Below are 11,674 nucleotides of genomic sequence, written 5' to 3'. Positions count from 1 at the left end.
AAGTAATACTCGGCAACACTAACAATTGTAAGAACACAGCATTACAATGACTATTTCAAATTGAACGTAAATTGGGAACCCACCCGATTGTAAAACAATGCTACAAAGAGTTCATGAGGCATATCTCGATATGGGACTTATGAAAGAAATTCCTATGGCGCAGCTTCAGAAATCCGATAAAGATTGCTTCTACCTACCACATCATGGCGTTGAAAAGGAGGCAAGTTCTACGATAAAGCTCAGAGTCGTATTCGACGCCTCTCGTAAGTCTACGACGGGGATTTCGTTGAATCAACAGTTACTTGTTGGACCAACAATTCAAAAGGATTTGTTATCAATCCTTTAGCGGTTTCGGTTGCACCGAATCGGATTATCAGCCGATATAGCCAAGATGTACAGACAGATCTTGGTGAAGCCTGAAAATCATGACTTCCAGAGAATTCTATGGCGAGAAGGCACTAATCAGCCGGTCAAAGAATATCGTTTAACTACAGTGACGTATGGTACGGCCCCTGCGCCGTATCTGGCAACAAAGGTCTTGCAACAACTTAGTATTGATGAGGGTGACAGATTCCCATTGGCAGCGCCCGTCATCAGAGATGATTTCTACATGGATGATTGTCTATCTGGAGCACCTGACGAAGTTACTGGGCTTGAATTGCAACGACAACTTATCCAATCGCTTAAGGCTGGTGGTCTATAACTTAGAAAATGGTCATCGAACAACAGCGCTATATTGTCGGCGGTTCCGGAAACAGATCGGGAATATCAATTACCATTAGAAATCAACAGCCAAGACGTAGTTAAGGCGCTTCGACTTTTGTGGAATCCAGCAACCGATGAGTCACGCTTTTCACTTGCTTTGCCTCCAGTTAAAGACTCCGTTACAAAAAGAAGTCTACTCTCAGACGTCTCTCGTATTGTCGACCCATTGGGTTGGCTGGCGCCAACAATTATCATTGCCAAAGTAATGTTCCAACAACTGTCGCTACGAAAGCTAAACTGGAAAGAACGGTTACCAGAAGATATTAAACGAAGCTGGTCCAAGAACCAAGATGATCTTGCTTTGCTACAGACAATCAAAAGTAATCGATGGATCAACTTCACACCAGATGGAGGTAATTATCAGCAATGGTATCATTTGGTGAAGAACTGGAGAGTCTGGGTAACCAAAAACTTATGTCGTCTAAGTCGCGTCTCCTGTCATTGTATCCATTTTTGTACGTCACCGGCGTGATACGAGTTGGAGGTCGAATAAGTCAGTCCGATGTTCCATATAACCAAAAGCATCCCATAGTCTTGACGAGCACCAGTTCCCTCGGTAAACTGATTGTACAACAAGCACACTTGGACAACCTTCACGAAGGTGCGCTGCTTCTAACTACGACTATACAACAAGAATTCTGGATACTGGGTCTTCGAAATCTAGCTCGCCACATTGTTCATAAGTGCTGCATCTGCTATCGCGAGAGGGCACGTTCAATACCGCAACTGATGGGAAATTTACCGTCATTTCGGCTACAACCAGCTCGAGCATTCCTAAATAGCGGAATAGACTACGCCGGTCCAGTCACAGTCCGTGAATCAAGATTAAGAGGCCAGCGGAGAATTTCTAAGGGTTATATTGCGGTCTTCATATGTAAGGGGACAAAGGCCTTCCATCTGGAACTGGTAAGTTATCTTAACACGCAAGCCTTTAAAGCCGCTTTTAAGCGATTCACAGCCAGACGAGGAAAGTGTGCTGACCTGTACTCCTCAGTAACGAAGTAAAAGGTAGTCTCGGTTTCCCTCTTTTCCGCGGGTCGCTTTCTCTTCGCCGGCCCGCCTTCGCCTTCTTTTCTGACTAACCAAAAGCTCGAACGATGACGACGACGACGAAGTGGTTTTTATAATATAGATACGTTCTTAACGAAACCGATCTAACGAAACCCATACTAGACTTGGATAAACGCGTAACAAAGAGATTTTAACCATACTCCCGCTCTTGTATTTTTGGCCTTTTTTTAAAAGGCTTCAACCCCATCGGAGCCAATAGAAACGCCGGAAAATACGGGCGGGGAGCAGTTTACTTCAAACGCTCAGTTAATCCTTAGCGTTGTCTGTTATTTCTTTCTTGGAAACAGCGGTAATTTGCTAGTTACCAGTAATTTTACTATATATAATACATTTTATTTATATATTTAAAATATGTTTATTAACATTTGTTTGTATAAATTATGTACATTTACTGTTCATAAACGTGAAATTGTTTTAAAAATGGGGAAAGCGAAGAAGCAGAGCAAAAGGCTAAGAACTTTAACCGAGGTTGAACGAAAGAGAAAAGGAAGCAATTGTTGCTGGGCTTGAAGCTAGAATGGGTTTGGTCAACAAAGTTATTGGAATAGAGGAAGCTTACGAAAACGTAGGAAAAGCGTGGAAAGAGATTGCAAAGGAAGGGTCAGCCGTCAGTATGGGGACAAATAAGGACAGAATCGTCTGATTATAAAAGCACAGAAAAAACCCAAAATATCATAAGGATCAGAAAAGCGACTAGGGGTGGCCCACCACGAGCCAGAACAAGTGGTGTTCCTATTGGTACATAAAGTGCGGTGTGTTTTCACATTATTCCTATAAATACTCCACCAAGCGTGGCTGGAAGTGCTCCCTTTAAATTCGGCTTCAAAGAGACGTGGTAAAACATTTCTAGAAAGAAGACGGCATCATTATTTAAATGAAATTTAATTCAGCTTCCCATATTGATGTCAACACAATGAAATAAAACCAAGATTGACGATGCAAGATATTGTCCGTAAAATGGGTATATTTAGAAACACTCAGTTTAGATAGATTTCTTACTAGCAGATATAGCTCTGTTGCATTTTTAAATAGACGCAAGGGCTGATAACCTCTTTCCAGATACGCCTAGGCCAACGATAGAATAAAAATCCAAAAGTGGTACATGTATTGTTAACTTTTTTACATTCTATTACGACACTTACGTTCAGTGGGTGGAGGGGCGGAAATGTGAAAGGAGGGAAGATCCAAAAAGTTCCAATAGAAACTATATTAATCTGACCCACGTACGAAGTCGAGGTAAATTTCAATACTGATTTCTCCGTGCCGTATGTATCTAATTTATTTGTTCGGGATCCTTAGAGTCGGAATTGTCACAAGCGTAGGTAAATGAAATCAAGTTTAGTTATGCAAAATTGGATAATTTATTTCTTGTTTTGAACTTCGTGGTATTACACTCAATTATGATAATTATATAAACATTGGTAATTCATCTTAGCTAACTTGAGATTTTTAATACTTTGAGGCTATGGTGGGCTTTTTAGGGTTTACAATAAGAATAACAGAAGATAATAAGGCTCACTATGGTGTTTTTTAATTTAAGTATACATAGAGATCGGCTTTGGTTGGCAAAATCTTATTAACAATGAAATAGTTAACTCTTAACCATACTATTAACTTAATTATGGGAATTTGGAAGGTTCTTATACTAGGATGGGCTGGATTAAGTTTTAACGTGGTAAATCAAACAGAGAAGATAAAACCAAAGAAAGAATCTACGGGGTTCCTAATTTAAGATACAGGGTGCTAGATAATTATCTGCTTAAAACGCAGGAAATTAGGTCGGGACATAGGGGCTTAAATTTATACAATACACTTTAAACAAAAAAATGAAAAAGACAAAAATGTTTAAAAATACTCCAATTAACAGTCCTTTAACCAAGGAACGAACAGCACATAATTCTTTATACCAAGAATTATCACGAAAAACCACGAATCCAACGCGAAATACCTTATCTCATCAGGTTATGTAAACTAAAACAAACTACGGGGCTTCCAGAATAGACCAGAAAAATCAAACTAAAAACCATAATACTATGAGCTGGCCCCTAGATGGCTATATGGAGGAAAGAAGATCGAAAAAAAAGCGAAAAAACAAAGTGATCACTCCCCGAAAGTAAACGGGTCGTGACCAGAGGTGGGCGCGCTCTGAGCTCCAAAGAGTGCGAAAGCTATTTTTGAGCACAAGCTGCACTCTCCTGCAAAAAATAGAAGAGCGCGAGCGTGAGCTGCACTCTCGGGCAAAAACGAGACGAGCGCGAGCGGAGCTCCACTCTCGGGCAAAAAAGAGAAGAGCGTGAGTGCGAGCTCCTTTCTCGGGCATACAAAGAGAAGAGCGCGAGCGTGACCTCGGAAAATTCGGTTTTTGCCCATCTCGGGTCGTGACAATTCCGTGAAAAACAGATTTAAATAAATTTACATCTAAGTAATAAAAAAAACCACCAAAAAACATCATACATTACCGGTGTTCTCAAAACATATTGCTAGTAGCAGAGCCGAAACATTGGACTGTTGCCCTGTCAGCAGAGATGGGCAAAAAATCATTTGGCGAATAACGAATAAATTTTTTCTTGTCAGTTGTTATTTATAAATAACGTTACAATTAATTTATTTAGAGAAAAATATTTTAAATAAATGTAGGAAAATATTTTTTAATAAAATAAGTTTATAAATAAAAAGGTCAAAATATCTGTTTTATTAAATCATTTGAAATAAATGTATTTTGCAAATAAAGAAGACTGAAATATTTTGTCATCAGATATTTCGGGTTAGCGTAGTTTACAAATAGATCGTCAAAAATAGCTTCCGTTTATTTTTTATTTTGTAGATAACGAATTATTTTTATTTGACAGGGCTAGACTCAAGGAAAATAAATGAATATATGGCCAATTTGTAAGAAAATGCAATACAAATTCCAAAGACTTAAAGTTAATTCTGGTGTCAGAGACGAAATACAATTGTCGACACCATTTTTATTTTAACAAAGAGTATCAATATTACCCAGCAATGGTGGTCACTATTTAATGGCACAGCGAAGGTACAGCAGACCGGTCGGAGGGGAGGCAGCGACATGTGAGCGAGGCCCCTTCTCACAACACACATGTTTTGCGAAGGAATAAATTAGAGGCCCGAATAAGTGCCGCAAAGTACGGGAACCCCAAAAAGTGCCGGACCTCAATAAGTGCCGCTAAGTAAGGGGACCCCTAAAAGTTCCCTTAGGTGTGGGGACCACAAAACGTGTCGCTAAGTGCGAGGCCCTAGACGCTCGCCTCGCTCGCCTGTTCTAGCGCCGGCCCTATAGCTACGCCACTGTAGCTATTAATTAATTATTTAATTAATGCTACTAATTTTTACTTGAAAGCATCATTTGCCTTTACTATATACACAAACCTTACGAAGATACGTGAATTTGGTTTTCACGCGATAATATGACATTCCAAGATTGAAATTCGTAGATCACGAGAAAAGGATTGTAGCAGTGGCGGAATAAGGGGGAGGACTGACCGCCCCGGGTGCCAGGGTAGCTAGGGGTATCATTTACCCAAGGCAAAAAGTACGGAAGGGCAGTAAATTAATAAAAACATTAATCTAATACCACCGACCCCATAATTTCCGTAGCATCGTTAAAACAGTGGCGTAACTAAGGACCTGCAGACCCCGCGAACGCGGGGGGGGGGGCGGGTTTCATTTTCACAAACTAGGGGGCCCTTTCGTTTTAAGTATTTTTACAAGAAAAACTTGTAAAAATGGAGAAAAATGGGTTACGGGACGAACAAAAGACAGGCTTTAACTAATACTGAAATTCAATCTCACTCAATATCCTACGGTAGAAATCGTAAAAAAATATCTAAAGGTAGCTTTTGAATATAATATTTTAATTTTCAAATTTTAATAAATGAAATTCGCGGTTTTTAATTTAAATAGATATATTATATATTGCATTCCATTTACTACGACACTACTAATACTTTATAACAAATACATTTTTTTTATAAAGGGGCCTTTTGATATCCTGCGGGGGCTCGAAATTTTTCATTACGCCACTGCGTCCAAAGCTTCTAACTGGAGGTGCTTTGTCGGTGGCATTAGCGTTAAAAGTTGCCATTATCAAGAAGTCAAATATCCCGCAACAGTTTACTCCTTATAGTGCGATAAGCATTTTTTTAACCTCGCGTTTACTCGATTAACTAAAATCCTTATTCGTTATTTAAATTAAAGAAAATATTTCCATTTTTTATTTCGCGAAATAAATGACTGAAAATATTTTGTAAAAAAACAATTTACCAAATGAATGTCCATGAAATATTCGTAAAATATTATTTTCCAGATAATAATCGAAAATATTATGTTTTAAATTATTTATCAAATAAGACCACGGCAAAATATTTGTTTAATTGCCAAATAACTATACCTAAAATATTTAGCCCTGTCAATCGACGAATAAATATGATCAGATATTTTATTATTTAGTAATTTATTCGTTATTCGCCAAATGATTTTTTGCCCATCTCTGCCTGTCAGTATATACACTCTTTTTCGCGGTATTTTCCTGGGTGCGTCCTTGTTTGGTTTCCCCCTTTCAGCCCCATCCTTCATTACGGGAGCCCAAACAGTGGATGCTAGACTCCCCGCTGAGGGCAGAGGCAATGGCCGACGAGCGGTAGGCAAGTAAGAGGGGTCAAATAAAGGCGCGAAAAAGAGTGTATAGTAAATAATTAAGAACGATTGAACGGGCTTTAGGAAACGATTTTTTAACGAAATGATAGCCTAAAATGCGCCAATTTCTCTCGCCTTTTCGAGTCATTTCGACAATACCAATAAAATTCTTGTGGCCATACACAACTCTCTTGTTCGGGCTGAAAAGGAAGTTGAAAATTTTATTTGGTCAGTGATCTAGCCTTATAATCGAATAATTAATAACCCTGAGACATATTTACATTCACCAGCAGTATGTCTACTCCATTAAAATAAATTAAATGAATATCACTCATTAACTTTTATCTAGCTTTCACATGTAGAACTTCGCACGACAGTGAAACTTATTTATTTATTATTGTCAGTTGACCAAAGTTTTTGTTAATTTCCAGAGGAGCTGTCTCCATCTTTATGCTTGTTTTTCTTTTAATATCAGTTTGGTGGTAGATGTGAAATTCATTTAGATACTTTCAAATGTGGTTATCGCTTTCGTGTAATTTTTCACCTATTATAGTAGTTTGGGGCTCAATAAACATTTCATTAGTATATTTGGGAGTTTTTTATCATTGGCTATCTGGTCAAAACGGAGATGCGACCCCTTTTTCTTTAAATGATAGCTACAATAATAAATAATTACTTATATTTGAGGAATTGAAATCCTTTTTTATAGTCTAGGAATTGTAAAAAAACCAAGGTGTTATACAAAACAAATGATTGTTGATGTTGTGTATGATTCGACAAACACCCAGCTGTATGGTTTTGAGTCGATAATAATTCGCCATCTTTCGAAAACAAATACGGCATATGATTATGAGGATCTATAGCAAGATAAAAATTTGCTCCAATAGGGATATTTTACGATATCAAAACGAAAAGATCGTTCTTTCTTCGTTCTTCTTTTTGTTTTATTATAGTGGTTGAGGATCTCTAACCTACGTAGCAAAATCTATGGGGTGTCTTCAATCCGAGTCTTGGCCATTCCCTTTTGTAGCTCAATAAACGCGGTTTCAGGTAAATGTTTGATTGGTAGTGCCAAAATTTCATTTTTATATAATCAATTCATAGTATGTGGACCCTCACGATACATTATTTTCAGCGGAACATTTGTTTCGATATTGTTTACACCTTGTTTTATCACTTTAGCTCGAAGAAACTCCACCGCCATTTTTCAATATTTTCGCCTCCGAACGCATAAACTTTTGTTTCGTTAAAATGTCTCTGAAAAGCGTTTTTGAAAAAGTTTCGTTAAATATCGAAACACGCCCCATTTTTTATTATTTAACGAAACTTTTTCGTCTCTGGAACGGGCCCTAAATGTCCCAAGTTAAACGTCGTATCACAAAATAGAAGAATTGAAAATATTTCAAGTTTCAAAACTTCCTTAAATCAGGTCCTAGAAATGATACCCACTGTTTTTAGTGTATGCGAATCCTATTCAAAGGACGGTCGATTAAATCAAAATCACACATTTAATATTTACAAATATGTTTACAACGTCCTACTTGCGGACACGGGTTTCCCCGCACTATCCTAAAAAGGAAAGATTCTCGGAACATGGTATGATATAGAGGAATATATTTTTACACACAGAGTGAGGAATAAGGGACAGCACATTAGACAGTTGATAATGATCGCTTTCTAAATTAGAACGATATATCGACTTTACTTTGCTGGTTCAGAGTCTTTAAAAATGGTGGTAAAAGCGAACGTTTGTGAATTCTAAAGGTGATATAGAATCGATAATGTCAAATGATATTTTGTCCTACGGGCTTCCGTTTCGATGTTGTGAAACCATTCCTGTATGAATGCTCTATATAAGCAACGTAACTAACAAATTACTACATCAATGATATTATTTCATTCCTAACTCTTGGCACGCGAGAATAAACTTCGCTTCTTGTAAAGAAAACAATCTCGCACTTCCTTTTACAATACAATTTTTTAGTGTGGTGGACTTTACGTTCTGGTAACCAACACATTCAAAACAATTGCATATCCAGATAATAATTAAGTTTTTCAAACTAAAATAAAAATTCAACTCAGCACAGAGGGAGCTGGTCGGAGTTGGCATCCAGTGCTGGGATCGGATCCGGCTCCACTTAATGCGAGGTGAAAGTGCTAGATCGTTCTTAATGCGCCGTTTATATTTTTTCCAGCACAGTATAATTAAGCAATTATATGGTTCGGGATCCAGCACTCCCCGGTGGACTCCAAAAGGCGAGAAAGCAAGGGCCACGAAACCTAATATGGAGACCCACCACCACGCAGATGGAAATCAGATCTTCCGAAATGCGTGGACCCTCTCCGTTAACCTGAACCATAACCCAGTTTCCGGTCCCTACCTGACTAAAGTTGAAGGTTGAGATAGGACCATTTAAACACGGCTAACAATATCCCAGTACGCCAGCGCATTTATGGGTTCAAAGAGCCGGACTCTGACTCCTCTAGCGGCCAAATAGTTCGTTCACTAAAAAGCGCTGCCACAAAGACGAGGGAGAGTACCCGAACGAGTGAATTATTTTTTTAAAGCTGACGGATCTCTTTCACGGTGAGCGACCGGATGGTTTGCTCGACCACAACCGCTCACTCGTCGGGGGGCCTACACTTCCAAATACTTGTTTTTTTATCATCAGAACTTGTTTTTTATCATCAGAACTTGTTTTTTATCATCAGAACTTGTTTTTTATCATCATAACTTGTTTTTTTATCATCATAACTTATTGTTTTAATCATGCAGTGACAGTATGAATATATTTTTTTAATTTCTCATCGATAAGTGTGATCTAAAATTTAAAAAGAAAGCGAAACAGAGGGTGCACACAATACTAACTGCAGAAATTAATAATTATTAAGAGTAATATAAAAAAAATAAACAGCAAACCAGGTATAGAACCCATATAACAAGATTTTCATATCTATATTTCACCATATTTATTATGAAAATGTATTATCCGTCGAGATATTGAACGATGAAGCCCCTTCCAGATTGAAGGTTACCGCTGTAATAACAGGTCCATCGAAATCTGGGGTGCTCGGTTGCTGCAAACATTTTTATCTCGATATTAATTAATTCTGATGTTAAGTATCGTTTAATGCTTGGAAAATGGTGAAATAAGTTGTATTGCGAAGGTGGAAAAATATTTCACTTTTTAATCATTCCGCCTGGTACGTCACATGACCGTTTTAGAAACCAAATTTTTGTTCGAACAGTGTTTTATTGTCTACGGATGTAGACAATTTTCTAGGGACATATTCTGAAGACTTTCTACAAGTTCTTTAGAATGTTTTACTGCATAGGTATTACAATCTAAATATAACTTGTCGAGGTTAACTGTAATAGTTAGTGTAGGGAGCTGTTGGCTCGCGTGGAATGAAGGGCTTACCACCACCCTCCTACGCATTGTAACCCGATCACCTGTTTAAAGGCATTAAGATAACTTGAACCTATAGGTGGTGCTGATTATTATTATTATTATTATTATTAGTTCGTAGTTGGGACTACCTATATTAGAATTTATACGTGTGAAAGAGAGGGTCGGCTTATGCAACTTAGGGAGGTCATAGAACCTGGGCAGGTTACAAATAGAATTTATGACGGTTTTTTTTTGTCTGCCTCGGACAAATAATTACTCAATTCAGCTTCTCATACGTTGCTGGATCGCTGATTAAATTAGTAATACCTTCATTGTACTGTGCTTTCGTATATACCACTATTATCCCCCCTTTATCAGCTTTAGTGATTATAAGATCTTTATTTTTACTAAGTTCCGAAATTGCCTTCCTAGATTTAAATGGAAGGTTATATCGTGGTTTTTTAAGATTTTCAAGTAGCTATGGAAATGTATTTATTCATCTTTTTAAGTTTTTTTGCATGATTGTGTTTATATTGAGCCTTTTATTCTCTTGATAATGGAACGTCGGTTTTTCCGAAACAAGTAGTGATTTTGTATATATGTATTTTAAATTGTTTATAAAGTAATTGATTCATGCATATAATGAAAGAGTTTTTATTTTTCAAATAACGTATCTTAAGTAAATATCTTTATGTATTTTCAAACCATGAGTTAAGTCATTACGAGTTATATTTTTTACATTAGTAGTAAATAAAACTTTTCTGTTATCTGGTGCCGCTTCCGTAGCGAGCTGATTTCGGCAGCCCTATTGAAAGGGTGGTCCATGGATTTAGAAGTTATTCTATGGTCCCTTTATTATTCAGCCCTCCCCCTTCCCTAGGAGGGGTTATACAATCACCGTGTCTGTCTGTCGGTCTGTGAGTCTGTTGTCAGGCCTGCGAACGCGTTCGCATTTTCGGGGCAAAGGGTAATCACTGCGTACGCAGTTTCTTGGCTCACTGCGTTCGCAGTTTCGCGAAGGGTTGGCAAAACCACCGTGTGACGGTGAGTGTTAACGGATTGATTTGCGGTTGGTTGGTGTTTTTTCGTCGACTTTGGGACGGAACGAGTGCTGAGTGTTTTGCAACCTCTCAACTTCCAAAGGCAGGGTTTCCACCAATTGTACACGGTATTCATCTTAGTTTTTTTGGCGCCGGCCAGGAATCGGACCCGGGTTTGCCTCGTGCAAGAGATTTACTAACCACTCAGCCACCAACGCTTGTTAATTTAAGGTGTTTTTTAAAAAAAAACAGCTTTGTCGAATGTCCTTTACAAAGTTATAACGTTAGGTACTATAATTTATTCTACATCATTTTAAATATTTATAAATTATATTAATCTTATACTTATAAATTATATTAATCTTATACTTATAAATTATATTAATCTTATACTTATAAATTATATTAATCTTATACTTATAAATTATATTAATCTTATACTTATAAATTATATTAATCTTATACTTATAAATTATATTAATCTTATACTTATAAATTATATTAATCTTATACTTATAAATTATATTAATCTTATACTTATAAATTATATTAATCTTATACTTATAAATTATATTAATCTTATACTTATAAATTATATTAATCTTATACTTATAAATTATATTAATCTTATACTTATAAATTATATTAATCTTATACTTATAAATTATATTAATCTTATACTTATAAATTATATTAATCTTATACTTATAAATTATATTAATCTTATACTTATAAATTATATTAATCTTATAC

The 11,674-nt window shown here is 36.9% G+C and overlaps 1 protein-coding gene across 1 annotated transcript; it reads left to right on the top strand.

Annotated features, from left to right (window-relative positions):
- Positions 1–97: 97 nt before the first annotated feature.
- Positions 98–8,891, top strand: LOC149949719 (uncharacterized). The gene is made up of 5 exons (XM_090169464.1): positions 98–220; positions 347–695; positions 759–1,085; positions 1,130–1,671; positions 8,685–8,891. Exons 1-5 carry the CDS (start codon positions 98–100, stop codon positions 8,889–8,891), a joined length of 1,548 nt encoding a protein of 515 aa, XP_090025590.1.
- Positions 8,892–11,674: the final 2,783 nt, after the last annotated feature.

Source organism: Leiobunum rupestre, chromosome 3 (assembly GCF_980474605.1).
Source record: "Leiobunum rupestre chromosome 3, qqLeiRupe1.1.hap1, whole genome shotgun sequence".
Lineage (NCBI taxonomy): Eukaryota > Metazoa > Arthropoda > Arachnida > Opiliones > Sclerosomatidae > Leiobunum > Leiobunum rupestre.
Note: the sequence above shows the minus strand (reverse complement) of the source record. Positions and strands in the feature narration are given on the sequence as shown.